Source organism: Diceros bicornis, unplaced genomic scaffold (assembly GCF_020826845.1).
Source record: "Diceros bicornis minor isolate mBicDic1 unplaced genomic scaffold, mDicBic1.mat.cur scaffold_419_ctg1, whole genome shotgun sequence".
Lineage (NCBI taxonomy): Eukaryota > Metazoa > Chordata > Mammalia > Perissodactyla > Rhinocerotidae > Diceros > Diceros bicornis.
This window is the reverse complement of record NW_026691288.1, coordinates 155,207-180,019: the sequence shown is the minus strand read 5'-3', so window position 1 is coordinate 180,019 and position 24,813 is coordinate 155,207. Positions and strand designations below refer to the sequence as shown.

Sequence of the window (24,813 nt, the reverse complement as noted above, 5' to 3'; positions counted from 1 at the left end):
AGCCTGAATTGAGAGCCGTCAGTCTTTTGAACACAGGAAATTAACAGTTTTTTTTTTCTTTCTGTCTTTTAGGTAGACTTACCCAAACGTAAAGAAAAATCTTTTGTAACCTCTTTATCAAGTTTAAGCAAATTATCCTTTCGAGAGACAAAAGACCAAATTTTAATTTTGTACCAGCTTACTTCTGATATTAAAACTCCTTTATTTAATTAAATTTATTTTAATGTTAGCCAACTTGACCATGCATATAACTTTTCTTCCAGAATTCCTCTTTCACAAACCTACAACTTTCTTTTACATTCAGAATTTGTCCCATGTCTTTCTTTTCCCTCCTAGTACTTGAGGACAAATTTATCTTTCTTAATCAATCAAACAAAATATTTCCATTTTTTGTACCTTCTTTATGCATCTTACTTTCCTTGTACAGACATATTTTTCTTAATTTTTTAGTAGCTTCAATCACATATATTAATTAGAAATTTTAACCTTTAGAAACCTTAATTTGTAAGTAAAAACTAAGTAAACCATTATAAACTTTCTTTTACATTAGTATCTTGTGGCTTGGAAAATTTATGAACACTTACTTCATCATTTCTGGAAAGATGTTACTTTATAGTACAATCTTTTAATAAAACACATGTTTACCAATAGACCCAAAACACCTTTTAGTTTTCCTGTGATGAAAAGCCAAAAGTAGACAAACGTAAGTTTAGCAATCAATGTCTAATATCTTATCTTATTTGGAAATGATGATGATCAGTGAATTTTTTTCATAAAATTTAGCAAAACTCTAAAGTTTTAAGTCACCAAAAACAGTTTGGAAGCTGTAACCACCATAACACATAATTATTGTTTAAAGTTCATCCAACATTCATCTTTTTCACAACTATTTAGTTACTTATTCCCAATAATTATTTAGATTGCCTGTAAGACTACATAAGACATTAGATAAAATTAGCCATCGTTTAAATTACTATTTTTGTTAACCAGTTATGTAATAGAAATAACATCAGTTTTTTTCTACAAAATTTCGTGTAAATTTCATCATCTCTTATACCTCTAAACATAGTTATCATTAAGATTTTTATCAATAGGTCTTGGTCTTCTAATTTTGGACAAGGGAAGAATTCTCAGTCAGAAATTTTAAAACCTCTTTATATAAAATTAGCTTAAACATTCCAACCTTTATAATCTTATCAACACTTACACTTTTACATGTTCTCAATTCAATTGTAACCTGAGTCAAGGTCTTAAGGCTAGTCATATTTTTCCCTACTTTTTTCTGGGCTTTTCTTAGGTATCAAATAAATAATTATGTGAGAGCTCTCAAAACATATTTTTTCCCCCAATTTAGAAGTTTTTCCAATTCAAAGGATCTGTCGTCTGGCCATTGAAGAGTAGGATCTTCATTTGTATATTTATTCCAATAGTGACTCGATCCAATAAGCCTTTTTAAGGAAAGACCCGGAGGTAACTTTCCACACTTAGAATAAATCTTTACCATGGACGCAAGAGGCGTCCGTGGTGAGGGCGCAGATGATGTAGCCCCTATGATCCACAGAATTCACTCCCAAAGACACTCAGAGAAAGTAAAGACCTTCGTTGCACAGGCGGTAAGGATGGTGTAGTGAAAACGGTGTCTCCGGTCTCCACAATAGTGTGGGACGCCTCCAGTCACAGACCCGCTAATCTGTGACACCAGGCAGGCGATACTGGAATGGGATTTTTCCAGCACTAACAAGCAACAAAGGTGAAGATGACAAAAGCCCTTATGGACTGGGCCCTTTATGACAAACTCCCCTGAGAGCTTGGCACAGCCGGACAAAAACAGCTCGGAACCCCAGTCTACTAGACTGGCCACCAAGGTGCACTCCGGTAAATGCACCTTCCGTATGGTGGAGACCAAGGAGAATAGTCTCACTGGTCACAAAGCCAAGTTTTCTCAGGACACAGAACAAGACAGAAGGAAAAACCTCATCCTTTTTTTTTCCTTATGTGCACAATGACGGCTTTAGCCACGCCGTAGGTCTCTTGGAGCCAGAATAATACCTAGCGGGGGAGGTGCCGAGAGGTTGGGGACTGTGTGCTTTACAGAGTACCTCGTCGTTGCATGGACATTTTCTTGCAGTTGGTGGGGGACCTGGGTCATCTACCCTGTTCCGTGACCCAATTTATCCTGTCACGGGAGTCTTCTGAAAGTGGCGAGCGCCCTATTGGCTCTTAACTTCTCGACCCGTGCCCACCAAATTTGTGGCCTTTTTGGCTTCCAAGATGCCCTTAGCCATGACCTTCACTTCATGTGCATATTAACCCACAGCAAAGTTTGTCTAAATAGACGCCAGTCTGGTGAGACCCGCAAACTCACCAGTCTGTGGGGCCGGCCCGGACAGTAGGCTTATAGGGCCTATGCCTGCGTCCTACCCTATGGTATTTCCTTCTTATGACAAAATACACAGACAAAAGAGAAAAACAGACTATCTCTGGGAGGAAAAGGGATCAAGATCAAAACCAAGAGTACTCTACCAAATTTAAACCAAGAGTAACTCAAAGCACAAGAAACTAGTTTCGCAAATATTTTCTCCTGCCAACCTAAATTTAGAAAGAGAAAAAATTCTCACCATTTACTTCCGCAGATAGAGATTCTGGGAGGCTGACGTGTTAAGAGGTCTTACCTTTTGCCGGCTTTCGTCAGGCGTTCCCGTATCTCACCATCTGCAGTAATCCAGGGAGAAGGCAGGTCTTCCAGCCAGAGAAGGCAACTTGCCAACCAGTGTGGCTCCTGGCAACTACGCCAAAACTGTCGGGGAAGAGAGGGAATCTCCCTCTGCCCTTTTCCTTAAGGTTCTTATGGCTGGCCAAATAATCAACAAGACAGGTTAGCCGGAGAAAATAATACCAAGTTTAATAACATGTATACATGGGAGAAAGCAGGGACACTGCGTTTCTCAACACAATAGCAGAAATTCTCGTCTTAAATACCACGTTCAGCCAATGACAAAGGAGGATGTTGGGGGTGGGGGGAGTCAGTTATAGGAGATTACCACTAAAGCACAGTAAACAAGAGTAAGGTTATTATGCAGATTTAAGGCCTCAGCTTCCACATTGATAAGCCTCTAGAAATGAGGCCATCTCCCCCTCTTCCCAAAATAGAGAGGGAGATACCTTTACAAATGGAGATTTCCCTTATAAATGTAAATGATTGTCTGGCAACTCCTGGCAGGGCCATCTAGAGAATGTGGCCAGAGAGACAGAACTTCTGATAAGAGGGGCTTGTTGGTGCCTTTCCTATTGTAACCTCCAGCCTACATTATCTTTACAGCCATCATGATAGATCTGTTCCAGGAAGGAGCTACCATGTCAAATTTTTTAGGCAGTTAGTGGGGGAGGTCAAATGTCCCTAGAGAAAACAACCAAGGTAAAGAGATAGATTTCAGAGTGGCCAAATCTTGATCTCCCACAATATACATTTACACATATTAGATCCTAGTTTTGTTAACTGTCTTTTAAGGTTTTTGTTTTATATCTATTGACTAGACTAGATCCTGATTTCTTCTAGTCTCCTAAAATATCTGGTTACAGATGTCCAAACTAACGTTTTTGATTTTTTCCATCATTTTCATTTAAAATCACTAAAAACTAAACCTGTCCTTTTTCCTAAAGCCTTACAAACTAAAGCTGATAAACTTGATATAAACTTAAGAAATGACCTAACGACACCATCAGAGACATTTTAAACTACAAAAGATACTTTGACGCTGACATCTAAAAATCATCTTACTTGACTGTCCTCTGACCTCAAAAACTGGTTTACAATTTACTCCAACCATTAACCTTGTTTTTCTTTTGTTTACATAAAAATACTTCTATTAAATACTTGATTGCTTGCTTCCATAATATAGGCTTCCATAATTGAGAGCCCACCTACATCACCACCTTCTAAAATAAACTTAATTAAACTGATCTATTATCAAGACTAAAAAATGTGTTCGGTGAGATAAAACAATCTACCAACTCAGCTTCTAGACTATAAAACTTCTTTAAGTTTCAAAAAGACTGTGAAACATTTAGTTTCAAAGGCGGGACTGTGGGAGATCAAGATTTGGCCATCCTAAAATATATCTCTTTACCTTGATTGTTTTCTCTGAGGGACTTTTGACCTCCCTCACTAACTGCCTAAAGAATTTAACATGGTGGCTCCTTCCTGGAACAGATCTACCATGATGGCTGTAAAGATAATGTAAGATAGAGGTTACAATAAAAAAGGCACCAACAAGCCCCTCTTATCAGAAGTTCTGTCTCTCTGACCACATTCTCTAGATGGCCCTGCCAGGAGTTGCCAGACAATCATTTACATTTATAAGGAAAATCTCCATTTATAAAGGTATATACCTCTTTGTTTTAGAAAGAGGGGGGGATGGCCTCATTTCTAGAGGCTTATCAATGTAGAAGGTGAGGCCTTAAATCTACATAATAACCTTATTCTTGTTTACTGTGCTTTAGTGGTGATCTCCTATAACTTACTCCCCCCACCCCTAACATCCTCCTTTGTCATTGGCTGAACATGGTATTTAAGACGAAAATTTCTGCTATTGTGTTAAAAAACGCAGTGTCCCTGCTTTCTCCCATGTATACATGTTATTAAACTTGATATTATTTTCTCCTGCTAACCTGTCTTGTTAATTATTTGCCCATCCATAAGAACCTTAAAAAAAAGGGCCGAGGGAGATTCTCCCTCTTCCCCCGACACTAATGAGTCCATCTTGTCAAGTTCAGGTCTATCTAGCCAAAAGTCATTCATGTATATGGTAAGATTTGCTTTATTTTTTTAACAAAGATAAAATGATGAATGGCTTTTTGTATTTTTGCTTGTTTCAGCTATAAAGATCTTACATTACAATTTAATAGCTTCAGCCTGCTACAATAATTTAAACAGCCTTTTGAAGCTTATAATATGCCACGTCCAACAGGATGTAGTAAAAAAATCAGTAGTTCACAATCCGAAAAAGCTCATTTATATTCATTACCAACAATACTTACACTTCAAAGACACTAATAACCAACATATCATTTGTTTCTACTGCAGAATTTAATAGGTTGTTAAATTCTTTATCATCCAAAAGCATAATTAGGATGCTATCATTAAAATGTATTTTTTTAATCAGAAATATTAAAACTAATGATTAAACTAAATGATTAACTAAATATTAAAACTAATGGCAATTAACGACCTGTTTTCTTTCCCTATGGTTTATCTTTTCTAGAATATCATATAAATGAAATCCTACCGTCTTTGGCCTTTTGACTTTTCACCCTATCAGTCAAATCAAAATTTGAAAATTCCTGTTCTATGAGCTTTCCAAATCTAAATTCTTACAATTGTAAATGAATATGGAGACAAAACACACACTACATACTACTTCTAAAAACCTCCTCCTTATCCGATTTTAATTCTATCACCAACTGCCAAGAAAAATCTTTCCACTGATACCAAAATTCCCTACACAGTATGTCAATCATCAATTGATCAGTCATCAGTCTATGTTAACAGAATGTGAGTTATTATTAGGAAGCTATATAATTTGCACCAAAGATTGTTTAAAGCTCCTTTCATTAAATGCAGTTTACAATAATTCACAGGCTTCAAAGTTCGCCTTGCAAATATACAGTCAATTATCAGAAACTATTAATGGGATTAGGCTTTTCTATAAAAGTGGTCCCAAGGAAGTAGGAATATTTATTTGTTTAAAGAACGCAATGAGGAGCCCAATAGCCTGAACAGAGTCAGACAGAGGAGCGCTGACCACAGGCCATCTTATGAAGGGCCGTGTTCACCGGGAGATATCCCGACCTGGCCTAGACGGAGTCCTGGGTGGCATGAACTCAAGGGCTCGTGCAGAGGGCAGGCGACTCCCTGCCGCCCCCTGCACCTCCGCTGGGTGGGCAGGAGGCCCCGCTGTGGTGGGGCCCCGCCAAGACAGAGGGACCGGCCTGCCAGGCAGCACTCCTCTGCTCCTCCAAGGGACAAAGTTGGGCTCCCCCGCCTGGAGCAGCCCACCAACAGCCCCGGTCCCCGCCCCTGACACTGCGCTCCCGCCATCTGCAGCGGAGATCTCCACGCCAAGCCCGCTGCCCACTGCCTACCTCGGCGCCGCTCCTGCCCAGCGCTCCTCCACACTACAGAAAGGAGAGCTCCCCAGTGCTGAAAATCCTGGAGGAAGGATCCAGAAATCGCCAATCCCCCCACACAAACCTCCGAGGCACCCACGTCCACACCAGGGACCCCGCCTCCAGTGCACACGCTCCGGGGCTCTCCAGCTCGCTGGCCCCTCTGCTGCTTTGAGCTCCCGTCCTGCGCATGCTCGGGCGTCTCCGAGGATACAATGGGAACCGCTGAGGTGGGCGCGGGAGGGGTTGGGGACTGAGGTGTTCCTGAGAGGGAGAGCGGGAGCGGGCTGCCCCTCTGCAGCTCTTGACTCTGCTCTCCCTGGATGACCGTCAGCTCCTGGAGAAGATCTGCCTTCCCTTGAGGCGGCTCCTCCTGTCCTGAGAAGTGCATCACATGAACTAACATTTGTTTCAAAAAGAACGATGACATCCTTAACACCTGATGTGTCGTGTCCCCAGAAGAATTCTCTGCTTCCCCAGAAAACTAGACAGCCAGCAGCTGGGACCGTGTTCTGACCCAGGAAGGAAGGATGCTGAGGCCACAGCTGTCTCCATTCTGCCGGCTCCTTCCCCTGATTTGTGGTCCTGATGGGGTTATACCGTTGGGGACTCGCGCAGGTGACAACGTTCAAGTGTTTGCCCATGGTATTACATTTCTTATGATTTAGTGGTTAAAACGGGAAGCTAGCTGTCAGTTTTTCCGACGATTTCACTCGCAGAAATGTCTTTGGACAAAGAAGCTTGCTTAATTTCTGATTTTTATAATCAATAACAATAATTAAATTACTTATTTTCTTAATCTCATTGGCATGCTAAAACAAACAAGTCACTTGGTTTTCACCAAATTGGCCACATTTTCCTTAAAACTTTGGGAATATCACTGTTTGAGGTAAAGAAAGCATTTGGGAAGAACAAGTACCCTTAGATAATATCTTCCCAGACAAATGTACAAACACATAGTTATGAGCCATTTTGAGGGGCCTGGGAAATCCAGTTTGAGTTCTACAATGGATCATCTGAAGGTTAAATTAGTAATTTTCTGAGGAGTTTGCAAGTAAATGTTCACGTCGCCTTCATCAAATAGGTCTGATGATTTAAATGAAGGTTGAGCTTAATGATAAAACTTTTCAAAAGACTGAGAAATATTAAGTAAATGTACTAAAAACAAAAGGGTGCAAATCAAAGTAAAGCCTGCCATTATCCTCTTTAAAAGAGAGTCACAGTAGCACTATTGTCAAGGTATGAGAAGGCATAGAAATGCTTTATAAAGTCAATTCTTCACTTCCAAAGGACCTAACGTGACATTCTAGAAGTCTCCATAGTCTTTCACTCATCTAGATTAAAATTGCTCAATTTATATTTTAAAGACTAATGAATCTGAGGGCAAAATATTCAAGGTCAGTGTTTAATTGTTTTTCATTGTTGCAAAGTACATGGGTATAAAGTGTGGCAGAAATCCATGGTCTTGGAGAATAAAAATATATAGAACTTATTTATCACTCTCACAGCATGTCCTGACTTAATCCTACAAATGTCCCAAGAGTAAAACCTCAGTAAATTCCGTTCTGTTCTTAGATATGACATCTTTCATTCGTAATGAATATTCTCAAATTAGGCTCTAGCTAGTAATTATGTTCCTGATGTAAATATGCAATAAAGAAGAATCCATGCGTGATTAAATTTGGCTCAAGAGGACTACTTAGAACCCAAATTTGTTCTTTGCTTTGTTTTTCTTTATCGATTTCTTTCTTTCTCCTCAGCAGAGTCGGCAGATAGATGACACAGAAAGCTGAGAGACTGAAGGGCAGAGTCTTGAAGAATGTGGGATTTCCTAATCTTCCAGATCTTTTTTATCTTTAAAATTCTACGATTTTTCTTTTTACATAGGGGTTCATTTTTTTCATTATTTCTAATAGTGATCATAATAGTGAGACTAACAAAACTTAGCACTTGTGGAACATTTTTCATCATAAAAATTTACGTTATTCTGACAATTGTTAATATATTAAAAAGCCACTAAGAGCTAATCTGATGCTCAGAGGATTTTTAGGGTAGTGAGACTGTTCTGTGCATAATGGTGGCTACATGTCACTATATGTGTGTCAAAACCCATGGAACTGTACAACACAAAGTGTGACCCTTAAACTAGAGACTGTAGTTCATAACAACATTTCAATATTGTTCATTCATTATAACAAACGTATCACACTAATGCAAGGTGTTAATAATAGGGGAAACGGGGCTTGGGAGAGAGGAGAGAGGCAGTGTAGTGGATGTATGGAGCTCTATGTACTATCTGTTCAATTATCTGTAAATCTAAAACTGTACTTTTAAGAATAAAGTGTTTTAAAGATTTTATTTATTCATTTTTTCCCCCCAAAGCCCCAGTAGATAGTTGAATGTCATAGGTTCACATCCTTCTAGTTGCTGTACGTGGGACTCGGCCTCGGGTTGGACGGAGAAGTGGTGCCTCGGGGCGCGCCCGGGATCCGAACCCGGGCCGCCAGCATCAGAGCGCGCGCACTTAACCGCCAAGCCACGGAGCCGGCCCAGAATAAAGTGTTTTAAAGTTTTTTTGAAAGGCACCAAGCTAACACTGTAGGGCATCTATTTTGTGCAGAAGGGCAAGGAAGAAGTTGAAATGATTTTTTTTTTTTTTGTGAGGAGATCAGCCCTGAGCTAACATCCGCCAATCCTCCTCCTTTTTTGCTGAGGAAGACGGCCCTGGGCTAACATCGGTGCCTACCTTCCTCCGCTTTATATGGGACGCCACCACAGCATGGCTTACCAAGCAGTGCGTTGGTGCGTGCCCGGGATCCGAACCAGTGAACCCCGGGCCGCCACAGCGGAGTGCGCGCACTTAACTGCTTGCGCCACCAGGCCGGCCCCTGAAATGATTTAAAAAGTTCACCTTGTGAAGGTTTGAATTGTGGTATGTTTCTGAAGACTTAGACAAGGGCAGGACATAGAATTTGAGACATGGATGAAATAAAGGAGAAGGAAGACATCAGAGAGATCAGACCTGATCAATTAAATTTAGGACAAATTACTAAATTGGTTGGATTTGTTTTTATTTTCTTTGCTTTTTAGAAACCTTACACCTTTCTATGAAAGCCACACGTGCACAGTGTCCACAGGTATGTTTCCTACCGAGCGGCACCTGCTTCTCTCCCTCTGCATCTTCTATTCCTTTCCCCTCCTCTCACTACCTCTGACTGATGGTCCCTGTTTCTATCTCCCTTCCTTACTCTCTCTCTCTCCTGTTTGTTTGTTTGTTTTCTTTATCTTTGTGTTTTCTTTCTCCTCTTACACATCAGACTAACCATAACCTTCCTAGTCATTGTTTAGTTTCACTGAAAGATCTCAGTAGTTTCCATGAAGAAATGACAGATCAGTGTTCTGGGAAAAATTTCTCTATTTCAGTTACTTCACCCTCAATCTGAAGCAGGAAAATTTCTTGAATGTTGAATCAATTTTTTATATGTTTTTCTTTTTTGAATTCAAATTTCAGAGCTCCTGGTCATATTGGAAAAATTCCTGAGGATGGCTGCCTGGAGTTGAGCCATAGGAGTTCTTCTTATGGCCATAATGGGGAATCCTTATTTTGGCCATGGGGCCTCAGGAGAAGCCCTCGTGGGGGAGGAATCTTTGCTAACCCTATGTTGTACCTAGGACTGGATTCTCCTAAGACAGTGGTTCCTGAACTCCAGTGTGCATTAGAACCGTGTGGAGGTCCCCTACAACACAGAGTGCTGAGCCCATCCCAGAGTTTGTGATCCAGCAGGATGGGGGGACACGAGAATTTACGTCTCTGACCGTTTCTCAGGTGATGCTGCTGACCAGCCACACATTGAGAACCACCGGCTTAGAAACCCTAGGTTTCAAAGGATGCTTTGCTTGAGCAGACAGCCAAAACTATCAAAATCGTAACCAAGATTCACCAACAACTTGAATGTGTTGGCATTTGGATCTAGAGGCTCCTGAATTTTCAGGGGCTAAAGCAAACATTACTCTGAGTTCAGGGTTTGTGACTCTCCTAAGTGTCACTCAATTCCTTTGCTTGCTTCCCTTGAGCCCTACCTGGCTAGGAAAGAATATTAAAAACAAAGCCAGCTTTGATTATTTAATCCTCAGTCAACTAAGACAGTTTTGAATGAGGTTTTTTAGACAGAATAGCCAACTTTATCTACACTATTGGAAACGAATTATTACTGATAACAATGGTTATTTACTAAGGTCCCAATATGTCTCAAGCCCTTTACATACTTTTATTTCTCAGCTTCTCAGAACCCTACGGGATCCCAGGTGTGTTAACTCTTTCTCCACAACTCCTCTAAGGAACCCCCCCAGAGCACACTCATAATTGACCTCATCATGCCTTCTCTCATTTAATTTAGCAGTAGATTAAAATTACAGAAGAAACTTGAAGGGATCTTGAGCCCCAGCAGGAGAAGGTCTAAAGTCTATCCAGGACAAATGGCTTAATGTTTGTTTCTGAGAAGTTTCCAGGGACAAAGACTCCACAACCTCCAGAAACCAGTTCTGTTGATTATTAATATCTCTAATCAATGATATACATTAATTGTTTTTTATTTATTGGTTGATTGTCTGCTATATTACTTTGCCATATAATAAAATTTTTCTTTGTGTTATTTAAATAATTTTCACTTTATATCCACTTTTTAAATTTAGCCTTCTCTGGACTTCCTCATACATTGAAGATGGTAAATGTCACCTATTAGCATTTTCCTCTTCAGTTTAGATAACCTCAGTTTCTTTACTGTGTTAAAAATATTTAATAAGTGTAGTTCTTTTTTTCTCCAGTTCTTCTCTAGGTTCAACTTATTGGGCAGTATAGTGGAAAGATGACTTCAGAGGTCCTGTGTGGTAAAGAATCTTCTTTGTATTGTATTCAATGTGAATAAAATCTCTATTAGTTTTGTGTTCAGTCTAATCTGGAATCTGAACCTTTCCTTCCTTCCTCCCTCTATTGTCTGCAATAGTTAATAGTCCCAGACTTAGAGTTTTGCTTGTGGAAAGTGTTTGTGGTTTTTGTTGGTTAGTTGGCTTGACGTTTTAACAATTCAATTTATTTAGTAGATATGTGAGTTTTCCTATTTTATGTTATTTTTTGTGTCAGTTTCAGTATATTGTTTTTTTATAAAGTGAATTTTGATGTTTGGTGTCTAATTCGCAGTCCTAAGTATTTCACAAAATGGTGTATCGTGTTAAAATCTAAGCACTCTCTAGAGAATACTTCTTATTTGATTTCTTTTTTTTTTTTAACAGGATAAAATAATACCAAGTTTAATAACAGGTATACTTGGGAGAAACTCAGAAATGAGCAACTCTTCCCTCTGTCTAAGCTGTCCCCTAAAGTATTGCAGTTAAAGGCGAGGAAGGTGTTGGGGGTGGGTAGTGGTCTTGGACCTCAGAGGGCAAGAGGCAACTCCCATGGAGATAGAAATGCAAATGTTTGCATGGCAACTCTTCTCAGGGTCATCAATAGATAATGTGGCCAGGGAGAGAGAAAGTTTTTGATAAAAGGTGCTTGGTGCCTTTCCTGTTGTAACCGCTATCCTACATTATCTTTACAGCCATCATGATAATAACTCGTTCCTGAAACAGATCTTTTGTTTTAAATTCTTTAGGCAGTTTGGAAGGGGAAATTCAAATATTCTTCATGAGTTCTCTGAGTCCTTATTGTCTTCAGCTCGAAATAATCTGCATACCAGAGTGGTGCCTCCTGGGGAAACTTGCCCTGAGCACCATCAGTTCCCTCCTCTGAAACTTCCTTAGAAGTTTCACAGTCCTTTTGAAAATTAAAGTAGTTTCATAGTCCAGAAGCTGAGTTGGTAGATTGTTTCATCTCACTGAACAGATTTCTTAGTCCTGATAATAGATCAGTTCAATTAAGTTCATTTTAGAAGGTGGTGATTCAAGTGGGCTCTCAAGGTTACGCCTATATTGTGGAAGCAAGCAATCAAGTATTTAATGGAAGCATTTCTATGTAAACGAAAGAAAAACAAGGTTAATGGTTGGAGCAAGTTGTAAAGCAGTTTCTGAGTATAGGGGACAGCTAGTTAAGAAGATTTTTAGATGTCAGCATCAAAGCATCTTTTGCAGTTTAAAATGTCTCTGATGATGTCATCAGGTAATCTCTTAAGTTTATATCAAGTCCGTCAGCTTCAGTTTGTAAGGCTTCAAGAAAAAGGGCAGGTTTTTAGTGATTCCAAATGAAAATGATGGAAAAAATGAAAAACGTTAGTTTGGACATCTGTAGCCAGATATTTTAGGAGACTAGAAGAAATCGGGATCCAGTCCAGTCAACAGATATAGAACAAAAAACTTAAGAGTCAATTAACAAAACTAGGATCTAATATCCGCCAATGTACACTATAATTTTTACTGAAATATAATTTTTCTTTCTAAGATCACCCTCATTTTTATCAAAGATAGACAAATTAAAACTAACTAGTTTGCAAAATAAGTCTAGTTCCGATAGTGTTGGCCCAATTATTTACATAAGTACGGCAAGAATAGGAATTGATCACATAGGCTCTTTTAAGTCTGCTTTGCTGGAACTTTTTATAAGGAATCTCAGATTGAACTTTAAAGGCCTCTCCAGGCCAGGAAAGCCAAGCCAAGGATTTTGTCATCACTTTGCCTGTAATACCTACAGATTTGGGTGAATTCCTCTCATCCGAGGTTCCCCCGAAATATTTCGAGGTTCCTTGTGTTTGCCAGATAAGTGACATTCTTTACTTATCTTGGTAAGTGCTGCTTGGAACATAAGGTACCAGGCCAATATTTCCACGTGGCTTTATTCCATAAAGTCCAATCTTCATTCCTCAAAAGCTGTATGGTTATATCGCAAATATGATGTTCCAGTCACAGCCTTGGTAATATAACCAGTGTTTCCAATTGTGTCCTGTTATAAGGAGAACAGATTCTTATTGAACTTATGCAAATAACTATATTGCCATGAAAACAACAATACTCACTTACTAAGGGTTTCCAAATTCGAGGGATCAGATAGAGAGAAAAAGAGAAATATTTCAATTTTACTTACAAAAATATCATTTACCAAATTGTTATAAGTCATAGCTAGCTCAGGAGAAAAGAGAAAAAGTTTTCCTTAACTCTGAAAAGACAAAACATTAAAAATTCAGCAATACATCAAATGAAAAATCATAAAAGTTATAATTATCCTTATCAGTTCATTCAGTCCTGTGTAATCCATTCTTGATCCCAATCTTTCTCTTAGCAGCTTCATGAAGTTTTCAGTCTTTCCATCAGATTTCTGTAATTTCTTACCAAGTTCAGTTTTATGATCAGAAAGTTTGTCAGAAACCTGTACTCCAGTGTAAATGTCAGAGTCCTTTCCATGAATTTTTCTGAAGTTGAAATATTTTGCAAAAGCATTAGAGCAAAGAAATAAGTCTGTAAACAACAAGACCTCAAAATGGCAATTGACAGAGAAATTTGGCTAATTTTGTGACATACAACACTTTAATAATAACCAGAATTATGACTGATAATCAGGACAGATCAGAATTTCAGTAAACACCTATGTCAATAACATTTGCCCACATAATAACACCTAAGCAGACTTATCACTTGTCTGACAATGCTTTCCATGTAATTTAACATACTGAATAAGCCTAATAAGTTTAGTATCTTCCTCCTTATAGGTAGAGAGCAAATTTCTTTGTCTTCCTCCTTATAGGAAGAGAGCAAATTTCTTTGAGAAGTTCCAGGGCCCTTTGAAAATTCTCAAAGTAAAAAAGTAAAAAAAAGACTTTATTTAAGATATGAATTTTGGGGAGCTTGTCAAAAATAGAAAACGTTAAAGCAAAAAGAGCTTTAACAGTCCGAAAACCTTAATACAGAGACTTCAGTCTTTTAAACACAGGAAATTATTTTAACAGTTTTTTTTTTTCTGTCTTTTAGGTAGACTTACACAAAGGTAAAGAAAAATCTTTTATAACCTCTTTATCAAGTTCAAGAAAATTATCCTTTTAAGAGAAAGAAACCAAATCATAATTTTGTACCAGCTTCCTTCTGATATTAAAATTCATTTACTTAATTAAATTCATTTCAATCTTAGCCAACTTGACCATACAAAAACTCCTTTTCCAGAATTCCTCTTCCACAAACCTATAACTTTCTTTTTACATTCAGATTTGTCCCATGTCTTTCTTTTCCCTCCTAGTACTTGAAGACAAATTTATCTTTCTTAATCAATCAAATAAAATATTTCCATTCTTTGTTCCTTCTTTATACATCTTACTTTCCTTGTACACAGACATATTTTTTCTTAATATTTAGTAGTTTCAATCACATATACTAATTAGAAATTTTAACTCTTAGAAACAATTTGTAAGTAAAAACTAAGTAAACCAATATAAACTTTCTTTTACATTAGTATATCGTGGCTTGGAAAATTTATAAACACTTCATAACTTCTAGAAATATGTTCCTTTATAGTACAATCTTTAAATAAAACACGTTTACCAATAGACCCAAAACACCTTTTAGTTTTCCTGTAACCAAAAGACAAAAGTAGACAAACGTACATTTAGCAATCAATGTCTAATATCTTATCTTATTTGGAAATGATGATACTCAGTGAATTTTTATCACAAAACTTAGCAAAACTCTAAAGTTTTAAGTCACCAAAAAGAGTTTGGAAGCTGTAACCACCATAACACATAATTATTATTTAAAGTTCACCCAGCATTCATCTTTTTCACAACTATTTAGTTACTTGTTCCCAATAATTATTTAGATTGCCTATGTCGGGGGAGAGGGAGAATCTCTCTCTGCCCTTTCTCTTAAGGTTCTTCTGGCTGGCCAAATAATCAACAAGACAGGTTAGCAGGAGAAAATAATACCAAGTTTAATAACATGTATACCATGGGAGAGAGCAGGGACGCTGTGTTTTTCAACACAATAGCAGAAATTCTCGTCTTAAATATCATTTTCAGCCAATGACAAAGGAGGATTTTGGGGGTGGGGGGAGTCAGTTACAGGAGATTACCACTAAAGCACAGTAAACAAGAGTAAGGTTTATTATGTAGCTCAAGGCCTCACCTTCCACATTGACAAGTCACTAGAAATGAGCTCATCTCCCTCTTTTCTCCAAACAGAGAGGGAGATACATTTACAAATGGAGATTTTCCTTATAAATGTAAATGATTGTCTGGCAACTCTTTACAGGGTCATCCAGAGAATGTGGCCAGAGAGACAGAACTTCTGATAAGAGGGGCTTGTTGGTGCCTTTCCTATTGTAACATTTACCCTACGTTATCTTTACAGCCATCATGATAGATCTGTTCCAGGAAGGAGCTACCATGTCAAATTTTTTAGGCAGTTAGTGGGGGAGGTCAAATGTCCCTAGAGAAAACAACCAAGGTAAAGAGAGAGATTTCAGAGTGGCCAAATCTTGATCTCCCACAGTCCCACCTTTGAAACTAAAAGTTTCACAGTCTTTTTGAAACTTAAAGAAGTTTTATAGTCCAGAAGCTGAGTTGGTAGATTGTTTTATCTCACTGAACCCATTTTTTAGTCCTGATAATAGATCAGTTTAATTAAGTTTTTTTTGGAAGGTGGTGATGTAGGTGGGCTCTCAAGGTTATGCCTATATTGTGGAAGCAAGCAATCAAGTATTTAATAAGAAGCATTTTTGTGTAAACGAAAGAAAAACAAGGTTAATGGTTAGAGCAAGTTGTAAAGCAGTTTTTGAGTTTAGAGGACAGCCAGTGAAGAAGAATTTTAGATGTCAGCGTCAAAGCATCTTTTGCAGTTTAAAATGTCTTGGATGGTGTCGTCAGGTCATCTCAAGTTTATATCAAGTCTATCACCTTCAGTTTGGAAGGCTTCAGGAAAAAGGGCAGGTTCAGTTTTTAGTGATTTCAAATGAAAATGATGGAAAAAAATCAAAAACGTTAGTTTGGATATCTGTAGCCAGATATTTTAGGAGACTAGAAGAAATCAGGATCTAGTCTAGTCAACAGATATAAAACAAAAATCTTAAAAGACAATTAACAAAACTAGGATCTAATATCCACAAATGTATACTATAGTTTTTACTGAAATATAATTTCTTTTCCTAAAATCACCCTCATTTTTATCAAAGATAGCCAAATTAAAACTAACTAGTTTGCAAAATAAGTCTAGTTCCAATAGAGTTGGCCCAATTATTTACATAAGTACAGCAAGAATAGCAATTGATCACATAGGCTCTTTTAAATCTGCTTTGCTGGAACTTTTTATAAGGAATCTCAGATTGAACTTTAAAGGCCTCTCGAGGCCAGGAAAGCCAAGCCAAGGATTTTGTCATCAGACTTTGCCTGTAATATCTACAGATTTGGGTGAATTTTTTTCTTTCGAGGTTTTCTCAAAATATTTTGAGGTTTTTTGTACCTGTCAGATAAGTGACATTCTTTACTTATCTTGCTAAGTGCTGCTTGGAACATAAGGTACCAGGCCAATATTTTCACGTGGCTTTATTTTATAAAGTCTAATCTTTATTTTTCTAAAGCTGTATGGTTATATCGCAAATATGATGTTCCAGTCACAACCTTGGTAATATAACTAGTGTTTTTAATTGTGTCTTGTTATAAGGAGAACAGATTTTTATTGAACTTATGTAAATAACTATATTGTCATGAAAACAACAATATTTATTCACTAAGAGTTTCTAAATTTGAGGGATCAGATAGAGAGAAAAAGATAAATATTTTAATTTTATTTATAAAAATATCATTTATTAAATTGCTGTAAGTCATAGCTATCTCGGGAGAAAAGAGAAAAAGTTTTTTTTAAATCTGAAAAAACAAAACATTAAAAATTCAGCAATATTTTAAATGAAAAATCATAAAAATTATAATCATCTTTATCAGTTCATTCAGTCCTGTGTAATCCATTTTTGATCCCAGTCTTTTTGTTAGCAGCTTTATGAAGTCAGTTTCTCTATCAGATTTCTGTAATTTTTTACCAAGTTCAGTTTTATGATCAGAAAGTTTGTCAGAAACCTGTATTCTAGTGTAAATATCAGTCTTTTTTATGAATTTTTCTGAAGTTGAAACATATTTTGCAAAAGCATTAGAGCAAAGAAATGAGTCTGTAAACAAGACCTCAAAATGGCAACTGACAGAGAAATTTGGTTAATTTTGTGACGTACAACATTTTAAAATAATAATAACCAGAAATATGACTGATAACCAGGACATATCAGAATTTTAGTAATGTTATACAATTTTAAAACGCCTATATCATTAACATTAACCCACAAAATACCACTTAAGCAGGCTTATCATCACTTGTCTGACAATGTTTTCTATGTAATTTAACATACTGAATAAGCCTAATAAGTTTAGTATCTTTTCTCTTATAGGAAGAGAGCAAATTTTTTTGAGAAGTTCCAGGGCCCTTTGAAAATTTTTAAAGAAAAAAAGACTTATTTTAAGATATGAATTTTGGAGAGTTTGTCCAAAATATAAAAAGTCAAAGCAAACATAGCATTAACAGTCTAAAAAGCCTTAATAGAGAGACCTCAGTCTTTTGAACACAGGAAATTATTTTAACAGTTTTTTTTTTTTTAGGTAGACTTACTCAAAGGTAAAGAAAAATCTTTTATAACCTCTTTATCAAGTTTAAGCAAATTATCTTTTTACGAGAAATTTTAATTTTGCACCAGCTTACTTCTGCTATTAAAACTCATTTACTTAATTAAATTTATTTTAATCTTAGCCAACTTGACCATGCAAAAACTCTTTTTCCAGAATTTTTCTTTTACAAACTTTTTATAACTTTTTTTTATATTTAGAATTTGTCTCATGTCTTTTTTTTTTCCTAGTATTTGAGGACAAATTTATCCTTTTTAATCAAACAAACAAAATATTTCTATTCTTTGTTCTTTTTTTATATATCTTATTTTCCTTGTACACAGACATATTTTTCTTAATTTTTAATCACATATACTAATTAGAAATTTTAACATTTAGAAACTTCAATTTGTAAGTAAAAACTAAACAATTATAAACTTTTTTTTACATTAGTATCTTGTGGCTTGGAAAATTTATAAACACTTTATAACTTCTAGAAACATGTTACTTTATAGTATAATCTTTAATAAAACACATGTTTACCAATAGACCCAAAACACCTTTTAGTTTTCCTGTAATGAAAAGCCAAAAGTAGACAAACGTACATTTAGCAATGTCTAATATCTTATGTTATTTGGAAATGATGATACTCAGTGAATTTTTTTTTATAAAATTTAGCAAAACTCTAAAGCTTTAAGTCACTAAAAAGAGTTTGGAAGCAGTAACTACCATAACACATAATTATTGTTTAAAGTTTATCTAACATTTATTTTTTTCACAACTATTTATTTGTTTTCAATAATTATTTAGATTGTCTATAAGACTTTATAAGACTTCAGATAAAATTAGCCATCATTTAAATTACTATTTTTGTTAACCAGTGAAGGATGTAAATTATGTTAAAAATTTAATATGTTAACACCTTAAGGGGCAGTTGGGGCGAGTCTTCTATGAATAGAGTCTATCGATCCCAACTGACTCTGTTCGCGGAAGACTCACCTTAAACTGTTCAGAGAAAATTGAGAACAAGGGAGTGCTACAGAGGGATAAGTTTGGGAGGGTCGGGGTGGAGGGGGGCCAGATGGGGACATGTGTGTGCACCTTGATAGCTGTTTCGCGCTGTAGCAATTCGCGCCATAAAATGTAACTGTCTGAATGTTTTGAATTAACCAATCATGTAAAACCGCGCCAACCTTTTCCCGCTTTATGCTCCCAAATCCTATAAAAGAACTTGCCCCCTAAGGCTCGGGGTCGACCCCTCTGTCTCCTGCGAGAGACACGAGTCGACCCGGAGCTCCGCTCAATAAACCTCTTGCGTTTGCATCAAGTTCGGTCTTCTGTGTCTGTGGGCCCGCGTCATCCCGAGACCTGGTGAGTTGGGATTTCCCTCCCCTTCCCCTTGGGAATCCAACATTTGGGGGCTCGTCCGGGATCCACGCGGTAACCCCAGACTCCGAAGACCCCTTGGAGGTAGGCCTGAGTGACTGAGTGTGTGAGTGTGTGCGGCGCCGCAAAGTATTGTTTTATTGTTTTGGTTTCAGTATCGGGCAGCCGCCGCTTCGACCCGTGAGGACCGAGCGGCTGCAGTGGCAGACGTGCTGGGAACTGCAGGCTGCAACCCTGGGGGACGCCCCAAGGGACAAGGGGAGTCAGGAAAGCCTGACTACCCCCTTTCAGGTAGAAAAAGAAACGGCACTCTTTTTCCCAGGGAGGACACGAAAACCCCTCCCGTCTGAAACTGCCTTCGGTTGGCTTGTACAGACACCAACCGGGCAAAGTTGTTTTTGTCTTGCTGTGTTTTTGATGTTCATTGTTCTGTTTTTGTTCGTTACGTGGACCTCATTTGACGGGATGGGACAGACTATGACGACCCCCCTCTCTTTGACCTTAGACCACTGGACTGAAGTGAGAGCGAGAGCGCACGAATTGGCGGTAGAAATAAAAAAAGGGCGTTGGCAGACTTTTTGCACCTCTGAGTGGCCCTCCCTCAATGTGGGTTGGCCCCCTGAGGGGACGTTTAATCTAACTGTTATCCTCGCGGTGAGGGCTATTGTTTTCCAGGAGAGACCGGGGTCCCATCCTGACCAACGACCATATATTACAGTGTGGCAGGATCTGGTGCAGAACCCACTCCCGTGGGTTAAGCCATGGGTAAAAGCAGAAAAACTAAGCCCCCGAGTCCTGGCGCTGCAGGATGCGGAGACACGGCAAAAATCGAAATCAACTCGAACAGCGGAGTCGGAGACCCCTTCGGCCCCCCCCGGGGTCTACCCTGAGATTGACCCTCCTCCCGAATGGCCCCCTTTCTCGCCTCCCCCTTACCCCTCCCCCGCTCCAGGATCGCAATCAGGACGGAGGGCGACTGGCTCGGGTCCCTCCGCTGGAACCCGAAGCCGCCGCGGAGCCACTCCGGACGGGCCTGATACCACGGTGGCGCTCCCGCTAAGAGAGTATGGAGCTCCTGCGGGGCCCAACCAGCTGTCACCCCTCCAGTACTGGCCTTTCTCTTCCTCAGACCTGTATAACTGGAAAAATAACCATTCCCCCTTTTCAGAAAACCCCGCCGGATTAACCGCCCTGATAGAGTCCCTAATGTTTTCCCATCAGCCCACTTGGGATGACTGTCAACAGCTCTTACAGGCACTCTTCACCACGGAGGAGAGAGAAAGAATCACACAGGAAGCAAGAAAGAATATCCGAGGCACCAACGGGCAGCCGACAACGATAGCTGAGGCGGAAGAAGGGTTTCCGCACAACCGACCCAACTGGGACTATAACACGGCTGAAGGTAGGGAGGCGCTGTCCGTTTATCGCCGGGCTCTAGTGGCGGGTCTCCGGGGAGCCGCAAGGCGGCCCACCAATTTGGCTAAGGTAAGAGAGATTCAGCAAGGACCCACCGAACCCCCCTCCGTTTTTCTAGAACGATTGATGGAGGCTTACCGCAGGTACACGCCCTTTGATCCGTCCTCGGAAGGGCAGAAGGCCTCTGTCATTATGGCCTTTATTGGACAGTCAGCCCCAGATATAAAGAGGAGATTACAAAGGCTAGAGGGGCTGCAAGACTACGACCTGCGGGACGTAATAAAGGAGGCTGAAAAGGTGTATCATAAAAGAGAGAGTGAGGAGGAAAAGCGAGAGAGAGAGAGAAGGGAGGCTGAAGAGAGGGAAGATAAGAGAGATAAGAGACAAGAGAAAAAACTAACTAAAATACTGGCCGCAGTAATAAAAGCGACAGGGCCAGATCACAGACAGTCAGGGAACCTGGGCAACGCCCCACGACCAGGCTCACGCAGACGGCAACCCTTGGACAAGGACCAATGTGCCTATTGTAAAGAGAGAGGACACTGGGCAAGGGAATGCCCCAAGAAAAGGGCCACACCCAAGGTGTTGTCTTTAGGAGAGGACGAAAAATAGCGGGGACGGGGCTCGGGCCCCCTCCCCGAGCCTAGGGTAACCCTAACCGTCGAGGGGACCCCTATGAATTTTCTGATTGACACTGGAGCTGAATACTCAGTACTGAAGCAGCCTTTGGGGAAATTAAAAACAAAGAAGTCCTTGGTTGTCGGAGCCACTGGGCAGAAACAATACTCATGGACCACTTCCCGGACAGTGGACTTGGGGAAAGGAAGGGTGTCCCATTCCTTCCTAGTAATTCCTGAATGCCCAACCCCGTTGCTAGGTCGAGACCTTTTAACCAAACTAAAAGCCCAAATAGATTTTGCTCAACCTCGGCCTACAGTATCCTGGCCCGCACCTACCACCATGATATTGGCCCTGGAGCTAGAAGAAGAATATCGGCTCCATCAGCAGCCTAAGCCTAGAGCTCGGCTCAATACCGATAAGTGGCTGATCGAATTTCCAACGGCATGGGCTGAAACCGGGGGACTAGGGACGGCTACGAGAATTCCCCCAGTCGTGATAGATCTTAAGGCCGGAGCCCTCCCGATAAGGGTGCGTCAATACCCAGTAAACAAAGAGGCCAGAGAAGGAATCCGCCCCCATATCCAGAGGCTACTCCAACAAGGGATCCTAGTTCCTTGCCAATCCCCTTGGAACACCCCCCTCTTGCCTGTAAAGAAGCCTGGGACTAATGATTATAGGCCGGTCCAGGATTTGAGAGAGATAAATAAGAGAGTGCAGGATTTACACCCTACCGTGCCAAACCCATACAATTTGCTCAGCTCCCTCCCACCATCACGAAAATGGTACACTGTCTTGGACCTGAAAGATGCATTCTTCTGCCTGCGGCTTCACCCGAAAAGCCAATTGCTTTTTGCTTTCGAGTGGCGCGACCCTGAGGTGGGAATTGTTGGGCAATTGACTTAGACAAGACTGCCCCAGGGGTTTAAGAACTCCCCTACCCTGTTTGATGAAGCCCTCCACAGGGACTTGGCTGATTTTAGGATTAAAAACCCTCAAGTGACTCTTTTACAGTACGTGGATGACCTTCTATTAGCAGCAAAAACTCCGGAAGATTGTGAAGAAGGGACCAAGCGCCTCCTGGCTGAGCTGGGTGAGTTGGGATACCGGGCGTCAAAAAGGAAGGCACAGTTGTGTCAGAAAAAAATAGTCTACTTAGGCTACACATTAAAGGGCGGCCAAAGGTGGCTAACTGACGCACGGAAAAAGACTGTGACTCAGATTCCGGCCCCAACCTCCGCTCGCCAGGTAAGAGAGTTCCTGGGGACAGCAGGCTTCTGCCGATTATGGATCCCTGGGTTTGCTACCCTGGCTGCCCCGCTGTACCCGTTAACTAAGGAGAATGAGAACTTTGTCTGGACTCTAGAGCACCAGAGGGCTTTCGAGACTCTAAAGCGGGCACTATTAGAGGCACCCGCGTTAGCCCTACCTGATTTGACTAAACCCTTCACCTTGTATGTAGATAAAAGAAAGGGAATAGCCAGGGGAATCCTGACTCAAGCCCTTGGGCCCTGGAAGCGCCCAGTCGCATACCTATCAAAGAAATTGGATCCGGTAGCCAGAGGGTGGCCCTCCTGCTTGAGGGCAATTGCCGCCACTGCCCAGCTGGTAAAAGATGCAGACAAGTTGACCCTGGGCCAACAGATAACCATAGTAGCCCCCCATGCTTTAGCGAGCATTATCAGACAACCGCCAGACCGATGGATGACTAACGCCCGGATGACTCACTACCAAAGCCTGCTCCTAACTGAAAAAATTACCTTCGCCCCACCGGCTATCCTAAACCCAGCCACGCTGCTGCCGGAAGCCGACGACAGAGTGCCGATTCACCAATGCGGCGACATCTTAGCATCAGAAACGGGGACCCGACCCGATCTGCCAGATGAGCCATGGGCTGGAGCCCCTAATTGGTACACCGACGGCAGCAGCTTCATGGCAGAAGGTAAGAGGATGGCTGGGGCGGCTGTGGTAGACGGGAAAAAGACTCTGTGGGCAAGCCGCTTGCCGGAAGGAACTTCTGCACAAAAGGCTGAGCTTATCGCCCTGACACAGGCGTTAAGGTTAGCTGAAAATAAGACTGTGAATATATACACGGACAGCAGGTATGCCTTTGCTACTGCCCATGTTCATGGGGCTATTTATAAACAAAGAGGGCTGCTTACTTCAGCTGGAAAAGATATCAAAAATAAAGAGGAGATTTTGGGCCTCCTAGAGGCTATACACTTGCCCAAAAAGGTGGCAATCATCCATTGCCCGGGACATCAGAAAGGCACCGACCCCATAGCTCGAGGGAACCGCTTGGCGGATCTAGAAGCCAAGCGGGCGGCACTAGGACCCATGGTTCTGACCCTCCAGGGAACTAAAACCAACAAAACCGCCTCTAGGGAGGAATTGACTAAAGAAGAAAAGGTCCTTTCTGTTGTAGAAGGGCGAGAATACCTATCACATTTACATCGGCTAACCCACTTGAGCCCTCAGAAACTAATTGAAATTATCCAGGCCTCCCCGTACCAGGTACCAGATTTGAAAAAAACGGCTGAAGAAGTTTATAAAAATTGTAGAGCCTGCGCTCTCACAAACGCTGCAGTTTCCAAATGCAGCACGGGACACAGACTCCGGGGAAATAGGCCAGGAGCCTTTTGGGAGATAGACTTTACTGAAATCAGACCGGCCCGGTATGGAAATAAATATCTTCTAATATTTGTAGATACCTTCTCGGGATAGGTAGAGGCTTTCCCCACCCGAAAAGAGACTGCCTCTGTAGTAGCCAAGAAGATATTAGAAGAAATCCTCCCGAGATTCGGGATCCCAAAGGTAATTGGATCTGACAACGGTCCTACATTCGTTGCCCAGGTAAGTCAGGGACTGGCCAGTCAACTGGGGATCAATTGGAAATTACATTGTGCTTATAGACCCCAGAGCTCAGGCCAGGTAGAAAGGATGAATAGAACAATTAAAGAGACCCTAACTAAATTGTCCATAGAGACCGGCGATAGTGACTGGACAGCCCTCCTGCCCTTTGCCCTGTTCCGCGTCCGGAACACCCCACAGGGACCCTTAAAACTTACACCCTTTGAAATCCTCTATGGAACCCCTCCCCCTTTGGCACAAATAGGGATACATGACCCTGACATTATACCTTCTATACCTTTGTCAGCCCGCTTGAAAGCACTCGAGGCCGTCAGGCGCGACATCTGGAACCAGCTAAAAGAGGCCTACCAGCCTGGTGATCTGCTCATCCCGCACCAATTCCAGGTTGGGGACTCTGTCCTTGTGAGACGACATCGGACGGGGTCATTAGAGCCACGTTGGAAGGGGCCCTACGTGGTGCTCCTCACTACGCCCACAGCAGTTAAAGTGGACGGTATAACTTCTTGGGTTCACGCCACACACGTAAAGAAGGCACCGCAGAATGCAGCAGATCTTTGGAAGGTGGAAAAGACTGATAACCCTCTTAAGCTGCGTTTGCGTCGTGGGGACGGCAGACAGACCGTCCAATCCTAATCCCCACGCTCCTCAACTGCTCACGTGGCAAGTCGTCTCCCAGGTAGGAGATATAACCTGGTCAATCCAAAAAACTGCTTCCCCTTGGACATGGTGGCCAGACTTACACCCT

The 24,813-nt window shown here is 40.7% G+C and overlaps 1 protein-coding gene across 1 annotated transcript; it reads left to right on the top strand.

The window, feature by feature from the left end:
• The first annotated feature begins 19,349 nt into the window (after positions 1-19,349).
• On the top strand, positions 19,350-24,552 carry LOC131402979 (uncharacterized). Its single transcript, XM_058537422.1, is given in 2 exon segments — positions 19,350-22,445; positions 24,355-24,552. Coding segments are annotated over 2 exon segments (2,874 nt in total). The 5' UTR covers positions 19,350-19,580; the 3' UTR covers positions 24,364-24,552.
• The last annotated feature ends 261 nt before the right edge of the window (positions 24,553-24,813 follow it).